Below are 18540 nucleotides of genomic sequence, written 5' to 3'. Positions count from 1 at the left end.
CCACGTGTTTGTCTCATCAAGGCCTATATTTTACATTTGACAGCCACTTAAAAAAAAAGGCAGGTAAAAAATATGCATCATTTGCATACACAGGCATATGATGATTACACCTCTTCTACCTCTTTTTCAACACAGAAATGCCTGCAGTTTCCTTTACAAAAGTGCTACAGACGTCATTCAAACACCTACGTGTTTGTCTCATCAAGGCCTATAATTTACATTTGACAGCATCTTTCAAAAAAAAAAAACAGGTTGAAAAATCTGCATCATTTGCATAGACTTCTTTCAGCAGATGTCGCCGGGCGTCGGCAGAGGACGGGGGTCATCGGGGGTCGCGGCGGCCACGGCGGCTCAGCCCCGCAAACGCTGCTTGCAGCTTTAATTATTATTATTATTATTATTACTACTACCTATCTACGTTCTGTGTTTCTAAAGGTAAAGAAAGTTAAAGCAACTTTATTTATCATTATGCTAATATACAACAAATTTGAGAGGTCATATGGTCGTTAGTTGTACTTCCTGTTTTTGTTTTTGTTTTGGTACATCCTGCCTTGCCTTTCTCCTTCTCATTTCCTGCCATCTTAAACGTGGCTACAAAAACACATTTCCCCCACAACACACACTTGGTGTGCTCCGATCAAAAGGTGTTCAACCATTTTAAGTGAGATTCCAGTCAAGAGTGAAGGAACTCCATCAGTGCAAAAAACGCTCTCAACCTCTGGGTAAATTGTAACAACAAAACTTCACAGATAAGAGTTTTTCTGTAACCTTACTAGTACATGAAATAAATTTGAAACTTACTAACAAAAGTTAGTTAAGCCTAAGGTACAAAATATGTAATTGCAAAATAAGTAGTAAAAATAGTCCAGTATTGTCAGGAAAGTAGTTACTGTTGCTGTCTAATTTTTGATTTCCTTGTCTCATGGAATGTATCACCATAGGTGTTTATGCCATATGCATTTAACTTTTATAGTTACTTTCTTAGAATAATTTGGTACAGTCAATATTCTTTATTTATATTCTTTTATATTCATATTTCTTTTAATTACTGACAGCACCCATCTGTCACAACCTCCACATGGGATGGACTTCTCTTCTCATCCATTTCACTGCACTGTATGAGTTTTGTGTAAAATGTTGCGGTATAGAATGCATTCAGTACTTTCCATCATCCAAAAAATGATGAGGCCCCAATAACTTCAATGACTTTTCTGTGAATATGCTCTACACTTTCTGGAATGTTGCATGTGGCATGGTATGTGTTTTTTCAGACAATGGTTACTTTGTCAAACACTGCTCACACTTTAGAGCAGGGCCCAAATGCATTACACAATGTCCTCTTACCTGTCATTGTACTAATGAATTTCGACAACTTAGGAACTGTCAGTTTTCTTGTGCAGTTCATTCAACTTGGTTCCAGGAATCACAGTTCAGTGAACGCTTCAGTGAACTTGACCAAGCGTGTTTCCTAAATAGGGCATTCAGCATCACAAAAGGTCATCCAATCAGACAAAGGCTTGTCTTTGAAGAGGGTTGAGGGTTCAGACAGTCGACACAACCACACACATCAACATGATGATATCTCCACTGCCAGTGGTCTTTCTCACAATCGTATTCTTGGCGAGGATGGGTGAGTTTTGCCTTCATTAATCCAACTTGTCCTAAAACTTTTTCTAGTGCTGTTGACCAGAATTTTTGATTTTGTCTCATCAATGAAAATATTCTTGTCTCTTTTTTGACTTCAGCTCAGGCAAATTATCAAAACGCTGTGTCTCATCAAGGGGAAATATTTGTGTCAGCTCACGAGGGTGACAGCGTGACTTTGCAATGCCTCCTCAATGACAAAGTGGCAACAATGTATTGGTACAAGCAATGTCTGGGGCAGAAGCCTCAACTCATCTCGACTCTGCGGGTGAGCGACAAAAAAGAATCCTTTCACAAAGGATTTGAGAACAATCCACGCTTCACTTTGGACACTGGAACTGGCAGAAATCACCTGAACATCACTAGGCTGTCCTCTTCAGACTCAGCCTTTTATTACTGTATAAGATTTACAACATATGATGTGAAACCAATCAGTTTGTTTTTTGTCAGTGTGAAGAATTCATTTTTATTTCATCAGTCGCTGTCTACTGACCAATCAGGAAACTCTGTGACTCCAAACTGTATAGTGGACATTGGGAGCTGTGGTGAAGAACACAGTGTTTACTGGTTCAGGGACTCTGGTGGATCTCATCCAGGACTCATTTACACCCAGGGAGGCAGCAATGACCAGTGTGAGAGGATTAACAACACACAAACACACACTTGTGTGTACAATCTGCCCATGAAAAGTCTGAATCTTTCTCATACTGGGACCTACTATTGTGCTGTTGCCGCATGTGGACACATACTGTTTGGAAACGTGAACAAGCTGGACATTGAGAGTAAGTTGCAATTTTTCATCTGACTTTCTGCCCTGTTAAAAAGAAAGAGGAAAGACAGCACTAGTTATGCACTATTCAGCTACAGATGGCATGTGCAAGTTGTTTTTTGCTTTTGTTTTTTCAGTATATGTTTAACAGTCAATGAATCCAAACATCATCTTATGCGTTAATATTATGTAATTTATATTCCCTCAGCCTAGTATGAAGACAAAACACATGATGACCAAAAAAAACACAGATCAGCTTCATTAACATAGCAGAACATCTGAAATTCTGACCACAAAAAAGGAAACATATAGTGCCCCTTTATTAGTAATTAAGCCCTTGAATTTATTAAATGTGATACAAAAAATTCAACAAAATCATATGTTGAAAAGAATGTGGAGAATGATTAATGAACATTTCAGTTGGAAAAAACAGATTTTTCTGGCTATTTTTTGACTGGTTAGACTCAATGGGTCTGATCCAATATCAGAGACAAAAACATATGAGTACAACAGCGCTTCAGAATACTTAACATATGCTGTCATATGACGAACCACAATCACAAAATAACCACTTTTTTTTGTTGAGTGAGTGGAAAAATATGTTGAATAGAATTTGTGCTTTCCTTGTGATCTGAGTTTAGAACTGCGCATACAGGGGGAAAAAATCTGTCTCTTTGAAAAATCAATCCGCTTTATGATTCTACCAAATGATCTGACAGTCATAGATTAAACATTATGTTCTTTCTTTTTATTGCACTCATGTTTCTGCAGGTAAGGAAGTCTTTCTTGTGTATCTGTTGAGTGGAGCGCTGGCATGCACCTCCATCCTGGTTGTTTTCCAGTCTGTGTTATTGTACAGAAACAGACGCCAATCAAAAGGTAACCTAAACAGAACACATACTGCTTAAAGTACTCACAGATGTCATGTCTGTCAGACTCGTTGCAATAAAAACTGTTCACTGTTTCACTATCAGAGTCTGACAAGTCAGGTCTCACAAGGTCCTCCATAGAAACCCCACAGGTGAATTTGCTTTTTGATAAGTTTAGTCACAACCAATTTCACTGGATTTAAATGTATTACTTGCAATCACAGTTTAATTTTTTGTTGTTGTTTTTTATTTTTTACCAGGGCAACCAAGAGGCAGATGATATCCATTATGCTGCTTTAAATGTTAGCTTGCCCAACAGAACAAGAAGGCAAAGAAACAGCACCAACACCAAGAATGAGTGTGTGTACGCCAGTGTGAAGCAAAATTAATTTCCAATGTCTCTTCCACTGAAGTTTTCTTAAGGGGAGTAAAATTAATGAAATTTATTAATGTATTTTTATTATATAAAATACATTTATCAACAATATATCCACATACTCGTAACTGAACTAAAACTAAAAATGGTAACTGCATTGAACTATTCAGAAAAGAAAAGAAATCTAAAATAATTACATATATATTTTATACACACACACATATTTGTTTTCCAATATAAATGAATGTCTGGTTTTCCATAGTTGACAACAGCTAATTGATTTGCATATTTAGAATTCTGTTATTTTGCATTTCAAGACCATTTTATGTTCATAAAAACGTAAAGCAATTCTTACCAGAGTGCCTTCATTAGGAACCAAACAAACACAAAAGAAGAATTTCCTTTTTGATAGTTTGTCTTACTTCTTTCAAAACAGTGCATCTACTCCCACTCATCATATATGCATTTTACAGCAGTTCCAATTTGAGTCCTTTCTCGGCTACATACAGGCGTGATCTTATTTCTAGATAACAGTTGCTATAACACACCAAAAATGCTACCATCATTATGCCACTTCTACAAGTATGTCTCCATTATGGTGAATTGGTTGTAGGGTGTGAAGTGTCTGATGTTCATTGTTCACTGTTTGAATGGTATAATGCATTTTTACACATAACGCACCGTTGCATTCAAAATATTAAGTGTGTAGATCAGAGGTATATGCAGTGTTGAAATATAGTGTTTTCTTTCCTATCGCTGTTCTGCTTTATTTTTATTTATTTTTTTTATTTTGCAAGTACTTTATCCTCTCACAAGCAAACAAGACATGTCAGAGGCCTGACCATGTAGCATGCCTTTGTGTCTTTACCTTCCCCTCCTCGGCCACAACCCTACCATCTCGCGCTCAATGCAGCTGACATTGTGGCTCTCTGAAATGCAGAAATGCATCCTCACCGCATGCCCACATACAAAACGGAACAAAAACCAAAAGACACAACTGCAACTTTTGACTTAAAATAAAGACACAGCTAAATTTAGAACTTTTTTCAAACCAAGTTTTCATCAGGGATAGAAAAAATATTGACTCTTACTCAGATTGTGCTTGACTCTTGAACTCAGTTTGATTGAGACCAAATACATGTTTGTGAAATGTTTTTATTCTAATATGTTTCAAAGGAAAACAAAACCTTGTTTTTTTTCTCCAGGTTTCATAATAATTGAGACTAAATTAGGATAACTCACTGTGAATATAGTCTCCAATCTATGTAACCTTACATTTTTCACACAGCATTGTCTCTTGACGAAGAGCTGCAAAAAGCTCTCCAGCTTCAGTTCATCTGTCAGCATTTCAAAGCATTCAGTCAGATGGCTCCATGAGTCTGAGCTGCACTGTTCACACTGGGAGCTGTGAGAGAGAACACAGTGTTTACTGGTTCAGAGACTCTGGAGGATCTCAACCAGGACTCATTTACGCCCAGGGGGGAAATAATGACCACTGTGAGAGGGAAAACAACACACAAACACACACCTGTGTGTACAACCTGCCCATGAAAAGGCTGAATCTTTCATCAGCTGGGACCTACTACTGTGCTGTTGCTGCATGTGGACACATACTCTTTGGAAAGGGGATCAAGCAGAACATTGAAGGCAAGTTTTGTTTTTCTTCCTTGATCTGATTGCATTATATTTAAGGTGTTAACTGTTTTTGTTTTTTTTAAATCAACTATGATCTATTTTACTCGTTCCCCTTCATATGTTGCTTATATGGAAGAAAAAATTCTTTATAAAGTGAGGGCTTGTGTGTCTTTTTTTTTCACAAGTGGTTTTGTGATTTAAAGAAGTTCTGTGACTTTTGCAACTTCCACTGCAGATAAGGGAAACTTTCTTGTGTATCTTCTGGGAGGGATGTTGACAGTCACCAGCTCCTTGGTTGTTTTCCTGACTATTTTAATGTACAGCAAAAGAGGCTTGTCAAGAGGTAACTGGATATACATACATATATATATATATATATATACATGTGTGTGTGTGTGTGTGTGTGTGTGTGTGTACTGTTATTCACTTACAATATTAACTCATATTAATCACTGATATATATTCACCAATGATTACTGTGTCACAACCAGATTCTGAATCAGAATGTGCCACTTCCCCCACGGAAAATACGGAGGTAAGCCAAGTCTTTGCTTTAAATACTTTTTCAAACATCCTTTACTTTTGGACAAAAATAAACATTCAATAAACATCTTACATGTTTACCCTTTTCTCATTTTGTTAGCACGTCCATCAAGAGCCAGATGACATCCATTATGCTGCTTTAAGTGAGAACCTCACCAGCAGACCAAGACGACAGAGGAACAACAACCAGAATGAGTGTGTGTATTCCAGTGGGAAGTGGTAGAACTTTTTTTTCCGTCGGTGTCCACTCTGTAAGAAGGTTCTCCATACCACACATATTTACTGTACAATTCCTCATATTCTCTTTGGTTGGTTGGTTGATGGCTCACAAATAAAAAGAAAATAACTTTTTTAACCTTTTGGCTTGTGTGTATTGTGCATTTCACTTTTTATAGTCCTCACAAATCTCCATTTTGTAAATTTAGATGCAACATGTTTATGTGTAATGGCATGTGTGCATAGATAGATAGATAGATAGATAGATAGATAGATAGATAGAGTTTTTCTTAACTGTATCTTAATCTCTTATGCAGGCAAGGAATATCAGGTACACTATATCAGAGGTTAATTTTTATGTATAACAGTATTTTTAGATTTGAGTTTTTTAGCAGTCTTCAGAAACTGGCAGCTTTTAAGGGTGTAATTAGCTTTGAGATAAAATTATTATTATTATTATAAAATAAAATTAAAGTGGTTCTTATGAAAAGTAAATCAAAGAGAATCATCAAATCTTGATGTTTATTACGTTGATCTAAATGCATGCAGAATTTTCATGATCAAATGCAAAACAGTGACTTGAGTTAGATGCAATGGAAAAAGACACACCTTCCTGGTTTGAGTACATCTACCTGGGCCCTGCACTGTTTTCTTGTAAAGCAGGCGGTGCAGCAGACTCTGTGGTTTTCTTTGCACAGACAAACAGCGTCTGCACTCTCACACGCAAAAGACATCAACTAAAAAAATGACCAGTCACATATACACTCATGAGCCACTTCATTAGGTGCCATGGTTAATTACTTATCCTTAGCCAGAGTTCCAAGTGAGGATCAGAATATGTAAGAAAGGCCATTTTGATTCAACGTGACATGGTTGTTGATCCAGACAGGCTGGTCTGAGTATTTCACAAACTGCTGTGGTATTTACACTGGTACAACCATCTCAGGTTTACAGAGAATGGTGCCAAAAATAGAAAACAACCAGTGAGTGGAGAGAAATGCCATGTTAATGAGAGAAATGAGAAGACAAGGATCAGAGTGGTTGAAGACCAAACAGGCAACAGTAAGTCAAATAACCACTGGTTACAAGAAGCAATAAGCTCAACAATGGCAGGTGAAGAGCTTGGAATGCAGCTGACGTTAAACACAACACCTAACACATCCACCTAATACATGTATGTAGTTTTTGTTCTGTATGGTAACACACTGCAAGCTGATATATGACCTGCAAACAACTACTCTACCATTAAGCTCAGTGGCATAGTGACTGAGTTTGCTGTCTGAGACTGGGAGGTTGTAGGCTCCATCCTCAGAACAAAGTGCTTAATATATCCTAGACCTGTTTTTGTTATAGATGCTATCATCTAAGTAAGCCGTTTTTGGAAGAATGTTAGAAAATATATATTTAGAAAACCCTTGTGGCTGACAGTGGTTTTTAAACTGTAAACATTATCTTTAGCAAAGAGTGAATTAAGATTAAATCAGCTTGCCTCAAACCAGCAGAGGGAAGAGATCAACGTCGTTATTTAAATTCACATATAGACAGTGTGTCGATATCTCACTTTAAAGTAGGGCTCCTTTCAGGTCATTGCCATTTTTAAATGTGTTTTCTCAAGGGAAACCAACTGCTAAGATAGGAGGAACGACGCATTCAGAAATAGTACGCATCATCTCATTGGCCAGTCGTTCACAGTTTTGTGTGAGGCGAACACACATTCGGTTCTTTGCATCGTTGTGAAGAACGATGACGCCTCTGACTTTTGTGCTTCGAACTTTTTGCTTCATCTTTCTGGTTGTGGAGAATAGCAGTAAGGTATTTTTGTTCTACGAGTCTTTTAAGTTGTGTTTCAGGAAACAGTTGCTTGGTTTTAGCATGTATTTGTTGATTTCTGTTGCACCTCATCATAACAATTGTATTCACTTCTGTTCTTGTTTTCTTTATCTTTCTGACATCTAATGAAGCAATCAAGTCGTCAACATTACATGTTCAACTGGCTAATGTTGGTGAAGATGTCACATTGTCGTGTTCATGTCACAGCTACCCTGCAGTTGAATATTATTGGTACAAGCAACGAGTGGGACCGTCACCACAGCTTGTGACGAAATGCTTCAGGATGAATGATAAAGGCACCTTCGGTGAAGAATTCAACAATCCACGGTTCTCACTGGATGTAAAACAGTCCAACCCTCAGTTGAAGATTTCAAATTTGAAAATTTCCGACTCTGCTACCTACTACTGTCTAGCAGTTAAAATGCGTACCTCTGAGTTCTGCGAGGGCACAACGCTCACTGTGAAGGGTTCAGCTTTCAGCATCTCCACTTCAGTTTACGAGTCCAAGGCCATCCAGTCAGGAGAACCTGAGACCCTGAACTGCACAATGGAAAATTTGACCTGTAGTGGAGAACACAGTGTTTACTGGTTCAGAGACTCTGGAGGATCTCATCCAGGACTCATTTACACCCAGGGAGGCAGCAATGACCAGTGTCTGGGGGAACCCAAAACACAGACACCAACTTGTGAGTTCAATCTGACTATGGACAGTTGGAATCTTTCTCATGCTGGGACCTACTACTGCGCTGTTGTTGCATGTGGACACATAACGTTTGGAGAAAATACCAGGATATACATCAAAAGTAAGTAAATGAGTACAGCCTCATTTTTTAGCATTTTCGCATTGTGCTAAAATTGTGCTGGTCTCATCTACAGACAATAGAGACATTTTATTCCTGGTTTATACTTTGGCTGCGGGTTTGACATTCACCTCCATGGTTATTGTGTGGTTGACCTTCTCATTGTACAAGACGAAGAGAAACTTTCCCTCAGGTACAGCCACTAGTCCCACTTTGAATCTGATACCTTATATACCTTGAATTTGGCTTTTGAAACAAACTTACTTTATGTTCAACAGAGTCTCTGGCAGGACATTCAGCTATGTCTCCTGAAAATACAATGGTGATTATAAGCATTGAAGACATCTCACTTGAAGTACAGGAAGATATTTTCCTTTTCTCAGTGTTATTCACATTGTGTACGTCTGCTTTCATATATGCTGTCAGCAGGGCCTCCAAGACGCCGGTGCCATCTATCATGAGCCTTCAAATGTCAATGTCCCAAGCAGAAGTGAAGACGGGAGCAATCAGGAGAATGCATTTGTGTATAACCTGGTGAATCTGTAGAGAAAGCAATGGCATGGTGAATATTCCGCAATGGGTAAATGTTGACAAAAATTTATTTATTGATGTGATGTCTGTAGTAGTCTTTAGTATGTCATCTGTGGTGCAGTTTGTTTGTTTTTAGCTGTCTGTGTTAGCTTGTAATACCTTAGCTAATTACTGGTGTGCTCTAGTGTGTGTGGTATGTGATCTGTGGAGCAGTTTTTTTGGCCTTGTCTTGTCTTTTGCTTAACGTTCAGCTCTTTGCCGTCTGTCTTGGCCGGGACTCCCTGGAAGAAGAGTTATTGTAACACAATGGGACCCCTTCCTTGTTAAAGAAAGGTTAAATAAAACGAAAATAAATAAAAGTAAACTTTTAAAGTGATCTTCCAATATGTACACATTATCGATACATCAACCATTATATAGACTACTGTCCACCAGATTTTTTCCAAGCTGCTAAACCACATGTCGAAAAGTTATCTTCCTATAATCTTTTTTTATGGTGGGACACACACAACAAAAATATACATACTAAATTATTTTTATTCAAATTATCTCATAACAGATGAGATTACAGTATTAAATATATTTGTCACACTGACAACATTGGGAAAAATATTGTTTTATTTGGTTTGCTTTGTTTTATCTAAACTCAAACCAGAAAATGTGTTGTGTGACAGAAAGAAAAAAAAAGGTCTTTACTTTCTTTAGATGGAAACTACATATACCACAACAATTTGCTGTACATTTTGCTGCAAAGTTTTAGCAGTCATGCTAAAGTCATACAAGCCATAGAATCTGTTCCCAGAGCATGTGGCCACACAGGCTCTCTTTTGTTGCAGTGGAGCATCATTTCTGGTGGTGAAAACGTCAGTGTGACAAGTGAGCACGCAAGCACTCAGGACCAGAATCCACAACTATGAAGCCGATTTAATTGCTAATAATTAATTCAACTTCTACTGTCACAGTGAAATCTGGGATTGTTTCAGGCTGGGTCTCCGTCTCACTGATTGTCACATACCAAAGAATATAAAAAATTGTCCTCCGTATTTGATCTATCCCTTGAGGGAGTGGTGAGCAGCAGTAGCTCTGGAATCATTGGGTGATTTAACCCCCCCCCCCAACTAAATCCAATCCCAAATACTGAAGTGTCATGACGGTGAAGTGTTTTAACATCTCCTGGTCTATAACTCAGGCTTACTGGTGTAGAGTGCTTTAAGTTCAAGTCCAATGTTCTGGACTGTGTCTCAAGTTCTAGTTTGTTTGTGGTTGTTGCAGATACACCCAACTGCAGTAAAATCTGAAGGGTTGCCAATGTGGGGCCCCAGTGGCAACTTGAAGTTTTCAATGCTTGCAATTCTTAAAATGGTGGAGAACTCTGGGGGTGTGATTGTCACACGTGCTTTCTACACAAATTTAATGCAGACAACCCACCAAACAAGGACAATAAATACAACAATAACAACAAATACATGAGTAAATAAATACATTTTCAGTTATCAGTGGACTTTGTGCCTGAAGTTTCCTTCCCCAACAGTAAGTTCCTTTATGAGGCACTGGGGTCTGATGATTGCAGTCAAACTCACTCATAAAGAGAGTGACATGGCCGGAGGACTGACTGAGGCAGAAATGACTGGACAGGAAGCTACAGCACATTGTGCTGTGAGCACAACTGAAGTTGACAATTTTTTTTTTTTAACACTTGTGCTTGTTCTAATTTGTTCGAAAAGCCTGCAATAAGCAGGCAAAAGTTATAGACGGTGACGGAAAAGTGTTGTGTGATAACTGAGGGAAATAAAAGTTTGTAACAAAGATTAAGAGATTTTTTTTTTCAATACTTTGTCAATACCACGTGTTAGTAGAGCCCATATAAGTAAAGGAAAATTGTGGCTAAGCTTCAGCCATAACCACTAAGAATGAACCACTTCCTGTTTTTAAGAGTGATCATGCTCATTGCCCTGCACCCAGTCTCAGACTCACCCTGAGGCGTGTTCTTTTGAAATGTGTTTTTGGTCAGTTGTAGTGAGAGAGGTGGTGCCTGTCCCAGTTCACTGTGTAAAAACGTGTTTTACTCTTTTAAAAACTGTTTTTTTTTATTGTTATAACAGTCAGACTTCACTCGCACATTCTTCTTTTCAACGCTGCACTGGGTTGGCAACCTACAGCAAGGTATAAAGATTAAGCTCTTAAAGAGTGTGAGCAGTGTAGTGGAAAAAAAAGTTGGAGAGTTTGGAGATGGTGGCAGAGAAAGAAAATAGGAGCACAATTACCGTCAGAATGTTGATGATGGTAGCGACATTGGCTTCGAGCAGCCAGCACAACCCATGTGGACATTTCTTAACTTTCACCTGTTGAAGATACTGAGCCAATGAAGCCAGGCTCCCTCACTTGCCAATGTGATGTCATCAAGACCGTTCAGGTTGCTGTCCAATTCAATGGCAACAGAAACAATTCTGACACCAGTGAGCTTCTTCAAAGTTCTTCCTTGTTTTTCAATGAGTGCTCTTTAAATGGTAAAATACATTGTTATTATTGTCAAGCCCGGATCATGAACCGGGCTCGCTGGGGCCTCCGGGCTACGGCAGCGTTCTTTTTTGTCACGTATGCTGCGTTCATGTGGTGTTGGAAATCCGAGTTCTTCTTGGCAAGGCGTTCTTCCAACTTTGTTGCGTTCGTGTGCTCTAAAGTTGTAATGTGGGAAAACATGAACACTAGTATTTTCTTTAATTTTCCAAACAAATAAATCAGGTGTGAGACACCAGGTAGCAGAGGCAACAGATCAGATCAGCCATGAAATATAACCCAGTCGGAAAGTCGTTTTCCCGATTATTTCGACATCACATGAACGCACATGTATCTACCGGTATAAAGGTGAGAAGCACCATCACGTCCCGAGAGTCTTGTGATGAATTTATCTAAAAATATTCAAATAAGATGTCGCCAGTCAGTGTGAATCCTGTGGACATACACGAGTTTCCAACATATAAGCCCACACTTGTGCATCATAAGCCATTTGATGTGTTGATGCAGCTTCCGGAGAACAGCTGTTTCTGTGTGTGTGCGTGTGTGGGGGGGCCTGTCCAAGAGTCTGGCCCAGGGGCGTCTGAATTCTTAATCCAGTCCTGATTATTGTATTATTCCAAAATGTTTACTGAATTTTGTCCCACATGTGACAAACCACTTTTCTTGGCAAGTGAAAAAATCATTATCTTAATACTTTATACATCCATCCAACAATAATGCAGGTGATATGAAAATATATTTTATTCACAGCTTTTACAATACAGCCTTTGTCGCTCTGAGAAGTTCATAATACTGCTTGTTTATTTTATTTTATGATTTTCTACTCTATGTGTTACATCAACACGATCCATCACCTTTTTTTTCTCCATGCCAGCTTCTTGCTACTTGGTCATCTTTCTTCTCCTAGATGTGCATCATCTCAGTTCACATCTTCCTAGTTTCTATTCACCAGTGGGGCAACTACTATGGAGTGAACACACTCCTATTTCACTGCAGTGTTGTGTCTCACTGTTTCTTTGTTGTATGTTTCTTTTAAATGTCTCTTCATTTGTCTGCTCATGTAACGTACCTGTTAAAACATTCCAACTGATCTCCACCTGATCTGTTTGGTTTTATCTCAGAAAGTGCAGCAGACCCTGTGGTTTCCGTGCATTGACTTAATTTGAAAGCAAAGGGCACCAGAAAAGAAAAAAAACATTTTTTGGAGCATCTAACACATCCAACACTATCACCATCAGATTGTATTATCTTCTGCTTGCATCTTTATATAAATTACTTGCAGCAGAATTCAAATGTTTCCTAAAGCCGGCATTCAGCGTCACCACAGGTCGTCCAATCAGATGCAGCCTTGTCTTTGAAGAGAGGAGAGAGCATGAAGAGGATCAGCCAGTCAACTCGGATGCTCAGGCATGATGACATCTCCACTCTCAGCGTTCTGTCTTAGACTTCTGTTGGTTGGGGGAATGGGTGAGTTGAGCTCATTGTTAAACCACCTTGTACTTTTGATCGCACTTCATGATTGTACAAACCCTGCTGGATTTGTCTTGAATGTAAAAATGCAATTGTTTTGTCTCTTCTTTCACATCAGCTCACATGAGTAAACAGTTTTCTGCATCTCATCACCAGGATGAAACATTCATCTCAGCTACTGAGGGTGAGAACTTGACTTTAAAATGCTCTGTTGACCCTGATTCAACAAGAATGCAATGGTACAAGCAAAGTCTGGGGAAGGAGTCCAGGCTCATGTACAGTTGGTATCGCTTTAATAATAAGGGAGCCTTTTATGAGGAATTTAACAATCCACGCTTCAGCATGGACACTGGAACTGACAAACATCACTTAACAATCTCCAACCTGTCCTTGTCAGACTCAGCATTTTACTTCTGTGCAGGATGGGATTATGTCACAATTGAACTTGATCACATTATATTTGTCACTGTGAGGAGTTCAGCTTCAAACATCCCACCTTTAATCCTTCAGTCAGCATCTAAGACAAACCAGCCCAAAGACTCCCTGACTCTCAACTGCACAGTTCACACTGGGAGCTGTGGTGAAGAACACAGTGTTTACTGGTTCAGGGACTCTGGAGGATCTCATCCAGGACTCATTTACACCCAGGGAGGCAGCAATGACCAGTGTGAGGGTAGAAGCAACACACAAACACACACTTGTGTGTACAATCTGCCTGTGGAGAGTCTGAATCTTCCTCATGATGGGACCTACTATTGTGCTGTTGCTGCATGTGGACACATACTGTTTGGAGGCGGGACCAAGTTGGACATTGAAAGTGAGTAAATCATTTCAGCATCATTTTCAGATTTTTAATTCTACATCAAACCGATGCTTTTGTCCGTCTCTCTCCAGAATTTGAAGACTCGCTCTTGGTGTATTATCTGAGTGCAGCTTTGGTATTGACCCTCATAACTGTTGCCTGCTTGATCTTCTCATGGTACAAGATGAAGAGAAACTTTGACTCAGGTTCGACCAGTGGTCACTCTTTGAATTCAACAGCTTCTACACTCTGAATCTGGCTTTGAAACAAACTTATTTTCTCTTTCAGTCGAGTCTCAGGCAGGATGTTCAACTTCATCTGCTGAAAATACAATGGTGATTTTAGACTATTAATATATTTCACATCAAGTTTTGCAGAATGTCATTTTTAACTATATTGTGTGCATATACTTTCATATAATGTGTTAGCAGAGCCACCACGGTGCAGATGACATGCACTATGCAGCTTTGCATCTCAACCAGCCCAGCAGATCAAGGAAACAAAGGACCAACCTGGACAGTGAATGTGTATACTCTGGCGTAAACCTGTAGAAATTACTTTTACTGTGATGAAGGTAAACTGATGTAAGCAATTCCATGATTTCTGTTTTGTGAAATGATTTTGTATCTCCAACAACAAACACTAGATTTTATAACTGAATTCTGTAAATTCAACTAAAGAATGTTTGTGTCCCCCAAAATAATTGTATTTTAATCTTAATTTAATGTTACTTGCAGTCTTTTGTAAATGTTCAAAACAATAATCACATCCGTTCTAAATAATGTTTAATTTGTGAGAATCTGTTCATTCCACATAGTAGTTAAACCTTTTCAGGTATATCTCAGCTTTACTCTTTGCAACATTCTCCCTCCTATTCTAATGCAGTTTTCAGTCTAATGTCAAATCACACAGAGAGTGAAATGATCTGAGGTCTGAACTGAAGTCAACAAAACTTGGGAGGGAAGGTGTGGGGGGAGGGGGGGTATCCAAAGCAAAATGTATGCAAAGCAGCTCTGTGTGTTGACAATGTCCATTTCAACGTCAGAGTGAATTTCAGCACACAAATCAGCAGGTGTCCTAAATGTAGTGATGAAACAAGCTTGTCCTGACTTACTAGAGGTTAGTGCCTGCTTTGCTCCAAAATATTTAACTACACTGAGCTGGACACTCATAGAAAACAAAGCTGTGCATTTTGCAAGCCTGAAAATTGGGGTTTTAACAGGATTCAGTAACTGAGAATCACTCCAGCCAAGACTGCAGTCAGCGCTACTCTTTGATTTGGGGCTTTTGACAACATGAACGAGCTTCATCTCATTACCTTTCAATCATTTTTTCCCTGGCAAGATCAATGTAGGGAGTCACACATCACAGAGTATAAATATAAATCTTGTTTTCATTTGCTGGACTAACTGTACAGCAAAGTAAACCCACACTTGGCCAACAAACCACCAGAATCTTTCTCTTGCTCAGACCTACAACTGTGCTGTTGTCACATGTGGAAAAATAACATTTGGAGACGCAATCAATATAAAAAGTGAGTCACTTGCTAACAGTGTCATTGAGATGTTGCAAGTAAATGTGACGTTGATACAACTGAAATCACTGTAATGTCAGCAGCCATACGATTACAGATGATGATGATGGTGATGACGCAACTGTGACTTTTTAGACCATTTATATCCACTGAATCTATTCAGATGTAGTTCAGATGACTGTGATAAACTGGCTTCTTTTAGAAAGGGTGCATGTTGACATACCATACATCACTCATCTATCAGTAAACAACACATATGATCAGCACAACAACCACTGCTGTTTAATTCCACCACATACCTGTTTGTTAGAATTTTTTTATTTCAACTCATTCCTTTAAAAATTCAGGAAAATTAGTGTGTTGCATTTGGAATAAAATGAAGATTAGTTTGCCACGAACCACATTTGACATCTGTCTTTGAGTCTCACAGTCACGTATTTTCTACATAACTATATGTAGAAAATATGTCTGCGGCCAGTTTCAGGTCTTGGAGTCACGTTGCCATTGTTGCCGCGACACAAGAGTCACAGTTCTAACATAGAAGCACTAACAACGTGCGTGCTGAAATAGGACACCATCTAATTGGCCAGAAGCCGAGTTTACTGTATTAAAAGAACACACACAGTTTCATTTCATTCAAATCCTAAGAAGAATGATGACGGCCCCCAACTTATCACTTGCTGCTTTTTGCTTCTGGTGTCTAGTTGTGGAGAATATCGCTAAGCTATTTCCCTTCTTCCTCTCAGTCAAGTTAGATTTTTATTTCATTTTTTGGTATTATTTATTATCACGTTTGTTTGTACATCCAAGGTATTCATCTCATTATCCCACAATCACATTCACTTGTGTCCTTGTTGTTGCTGTTTTTACATTTCTTTTCCTCAAGCCATCAAGTCGTCAGCATTACATTTCCAACTGGCCAATGTTGGTGAAGATGTCACATTGTCGTGTTCATGTCACAGCTACCCTGCAGTTGAATATTATTGGTACAAGCAACGAGTGGGACCGTCACCGCAGCTTGTGACGAAATGCTTCAGGATGAATGATAAAGGAACCTTCAGTGAAGAATTCAACAATCCACGGTTCTCACTGGATGTAAAACAGTCCAACCCTCAGTTGAAGATTTCAAATTTGAAAATTTCCGACTCTGCTACCTACTACTGTCTAGCAGTTAAAATGCGTACCTCTGAGTTCTGCGAGGGCACAACGCTCACTGTGAAGGGTTCAGCTTTCAGCATCTCCACTTCAGTTTACGAGTCAAAGACCATCCAGTCAGGAGAACCTGAGACTCTGAACTGTACAATAGAAACCGTGACATGTAGTGGAGAACACAGTGTTTACTGGTTCAGAGACTCTAGAGGATCTCATCCAGGACTCATTTACACCCAGGGAGGCAGCAATGACCAGTGTCTGGGGGAACCCAAAACACAGACACCAACTTGTGAGTTCAATCTGACTATGGAGAGTTGGAATCTTTCTCATGCTGGGACCTACTACTGCGCTGTTGTCGCATGTGGACACATAATGTTTGGAGACGGGCCCAAGATTGACATCAAAAGTGAGTCACTCGCTCATGGTGCTAGAACAAGAAAAGTAGCATTGATAAAACTGAAAGCTCTGTCATGTCTGCTGCAAAATAACTACAGATGATGAAGACTCTCTGGTCCATGTGTACATCTTGGGCGTAGCTTCAGCACTCACCATCCTCCTGTGTGTTTGTCTGGCCCTCCTAGTGTGTATGATGACGGCCACTGAAAGCTGTCTGCGTGGAGGTAAATGACAGGCCTACTGTTTAGTCACTGAACAGGCCACTGCAGAAACACTTTCACTTTGTTTTTCAGACACTCCAGGAAGAATGTCAGCCGCTGCAGACGCCATGGTAATCACTAAGATGACTGCAATGTTTCCATTATCATTGCACTCAATCTGTGTAAATTTTTATATCAAGTGACGTTTCTGATTTCCAGGATGACGAACATCTGTATAGCAATTCCGCAGTTTGGAGGGAAACAAAAGCAAGATGAAGAAGGGGTATTAGGGAAGCTGCCTCATATGTTGACAAAGCTATACAAGTGAAGAATAATTGTGGCAAGTCATGACTTAAAAAAAAAAGCAACTTCCTGTTTTAAAGGGTGATCATGTTCATTACCCTGTACCAATCTCAGTACTTAAACATTTGTTTTTAAAAAAATGTTATGTGTCAATTTCAGTTTAAAAATAAACATGTTGTTAAAACACTCTGACCGTATGTGTATGATGTCTAACTGAGGTTTTGTTTTTTTTTTCATTAAACTCTCGCACTCTATATTATGAGATTTGTACTTTCTTGTGAAGATTTGCTCTAATGGGAACATTCACCTGGAGCTGTGGGGCATTGTACTGCCTCTTTAAGAGGTGACGGAGACCTGAGGCTGAGGGGATTTTTGCAACTCTCTCTTTCTTGGTGTGAGTTCGGTGGGAAAGCCAATGTGCACGTTATTTAACAGCAAAAAAAATATGAAGTATTCCGTTGGAAATTAAACGTCCGATGATTGACGTTTGCACCAACGTTGCAATAATATCTGACGATCTAGGTCGCAAAATGTGGCAGGATTACCACAGCGCAATTTGCCGTTCTGACACATCGGGTGCGGCATTTCTGGGCATTTTTGCACCTGCGTATCGTTAGCGCAAAAACTTTTGTGGATACAATGCAAAGATGGCGGAGATAGTAAGTAAGTAACTTGAAGCAGAAGTTCAACTTTGTAGTCTATCCACACTGTGTTTTTGCGAGCGTTCTTTGCCGTCTCCACCGTGCTATGTTCACCAGCTGCTACTTCTGTAAATAAACCAGCCTCCGCCTTCAGGGAGTAAAACCACAGCGCCACACACAGGCCTGGCGTAAGTACTTTATAGCGTTTCCGTGTACATTTCCTAATTTCTTTTTTTTTTCAAATGCTTTAATTAACACACTCAGTTTAAAAAAAAAAGTCCTCTCCATGTAGACGGGGCCATAAAAATGGCT

The 18540-nt window shown here is 39.2% G+C and overlaps 4 protein-coding genes across 6 annotated transcripts; all 4 read left to right on the top strand.

The window, feature by feature from the left end:
* The first annotated feature begins 1514 nt into the window (after positions 1 to 1514).
* Positions 1515 to 3681, top strand: LOC142893448 (uncharacterized). The gene is made up of 5 exons (XM_076034024.1): positions 1515 to 1630; positions 1746 to 2426; positions 3185 to 3292; positions 3388 to 3434; positions 3543 to 3681. The coding sequence occupies exons 1-5, from the start codon at positions 1573 to 1575 to the stop codon at positions 3669 to 3671; spliced, it is 1023 nt and encodes a 340-aa protein (XP_075890139.1). The 5' UTR covers positions 1515 to 1572; the 3' UTR covers positions 3672 to 3681.
* A 2839-nt stretch (positions 3682 to 6520) lies between these two features.
* On the top strand, positions 6521 to 9618 carry LOC142893427 (immunoglobulin kappa light chain-like). 2 transcript variants are annotated; one of them, XM_076033989.1, is made up of 6 exons: positions 6521 to 7859; positions 8014 to 8685; positions 8759 to 8875; positions 8961 to 9004; positions 9109 to 9244; positions 9465 to 9618. In XM_076033989.1, exons 1-5 carry the CDS (start codon positions 7796 to 7798, stop codon positions 9226 to 9228), a joined length of 1017 nt encoding a protein of 338 aa, XP_075890104.1. In that variant the 5' UTR covers positions 6521 to 7795; the 3' UTR covers positions 9229 to 9244; positions 9465 to 9618. The 2 variants fall into 2 exon arrangements, with proteins under 2 accessions (XP_075890104.1, XP_075890105.1); XM_076033990.1 differs by having other exon boundaries at positions 6524 to 7859; positions 9112 to 9618.
* Positions 9619 to 13027: 3409 nt separating this feature from the next.
* LOC142893443 (uncharacterized) lies at positions 13028 to 14919 on the top strand. Of its 2 annotated transcripts, none has more exons than XM_076034016.1 (5): positions 13028 to 13197; positions 13319 to 14017; positions 14095 to 14208; positions 14291 to 14337; positions 14431 to 14919. In XM_076034016.1, the coding sequence occupies exons 1-5, from the start codon at positions 13140 to 13142 to the stop codon at positions 14551 to 14553; spliced, it is 1041 nt and encodes a 346-aa protein (XP_075890131.1). In that variant the 5' UTR covers positions 13028 to 13139; the 3' UTR covers positions 14554 to 14919. The 2 variants fall into 2 exon arrangements, with proteins under 2 accessions (XP_075890131.1, XP_075890132.1); XM_076034017.1 differs by having other exon boundaries at positions 14434 to 14918.
* Positions 14920 to 16443: 1524 nt separating this feature from the next.
* On the top strand, positions 16444 to 17773 carry LOC142893454 (uncharacterized). Its single transcript, XM_076034032.1, has 4 exons — positions 16444 to 17094; positions 17183 to 17308; positions 17378 to 17415; positions 17504 to 17773. The coding sequence occupies exons 1-4, from the start codon at positions 16575 to 16577 to the stop codon at positions 17558 to 17560; spliced, it is 741 nt and encodes a 246-aa protein (XP_075890147.1). The 5' UTR covers positions 16444 to 16574; the 3' UTR covers positions 17561 to 17773.
* The last annotated feature ends 767 nt before the right edge of the window (positions 17774 to 18540 follow it).

Source organism: Nelusetta ayraudi, unplaced genomic scaffold (genome assembly GCF_046127955.1).
Source record: "Nelusetta ayraudi isolate G7.1 ecotype Tasmania unplaced genomic scaffold, CSIRO-AGI_Nayr_v1 ptg000042l, whole genome shotgun sequence".
NCBI classification, from domain to species: Eukaryota; Metazoa; Chordata; class Actinopteri; order Tetraodontiformes; family Monacanthidae; genus Nelusetta; species Nelusetta ayraudi.
The sequence above is the reverse complement of the archived record's forward strand: the minus strand, read 5'-3'. Positions and strand labels throughout refer to the sequence as shown.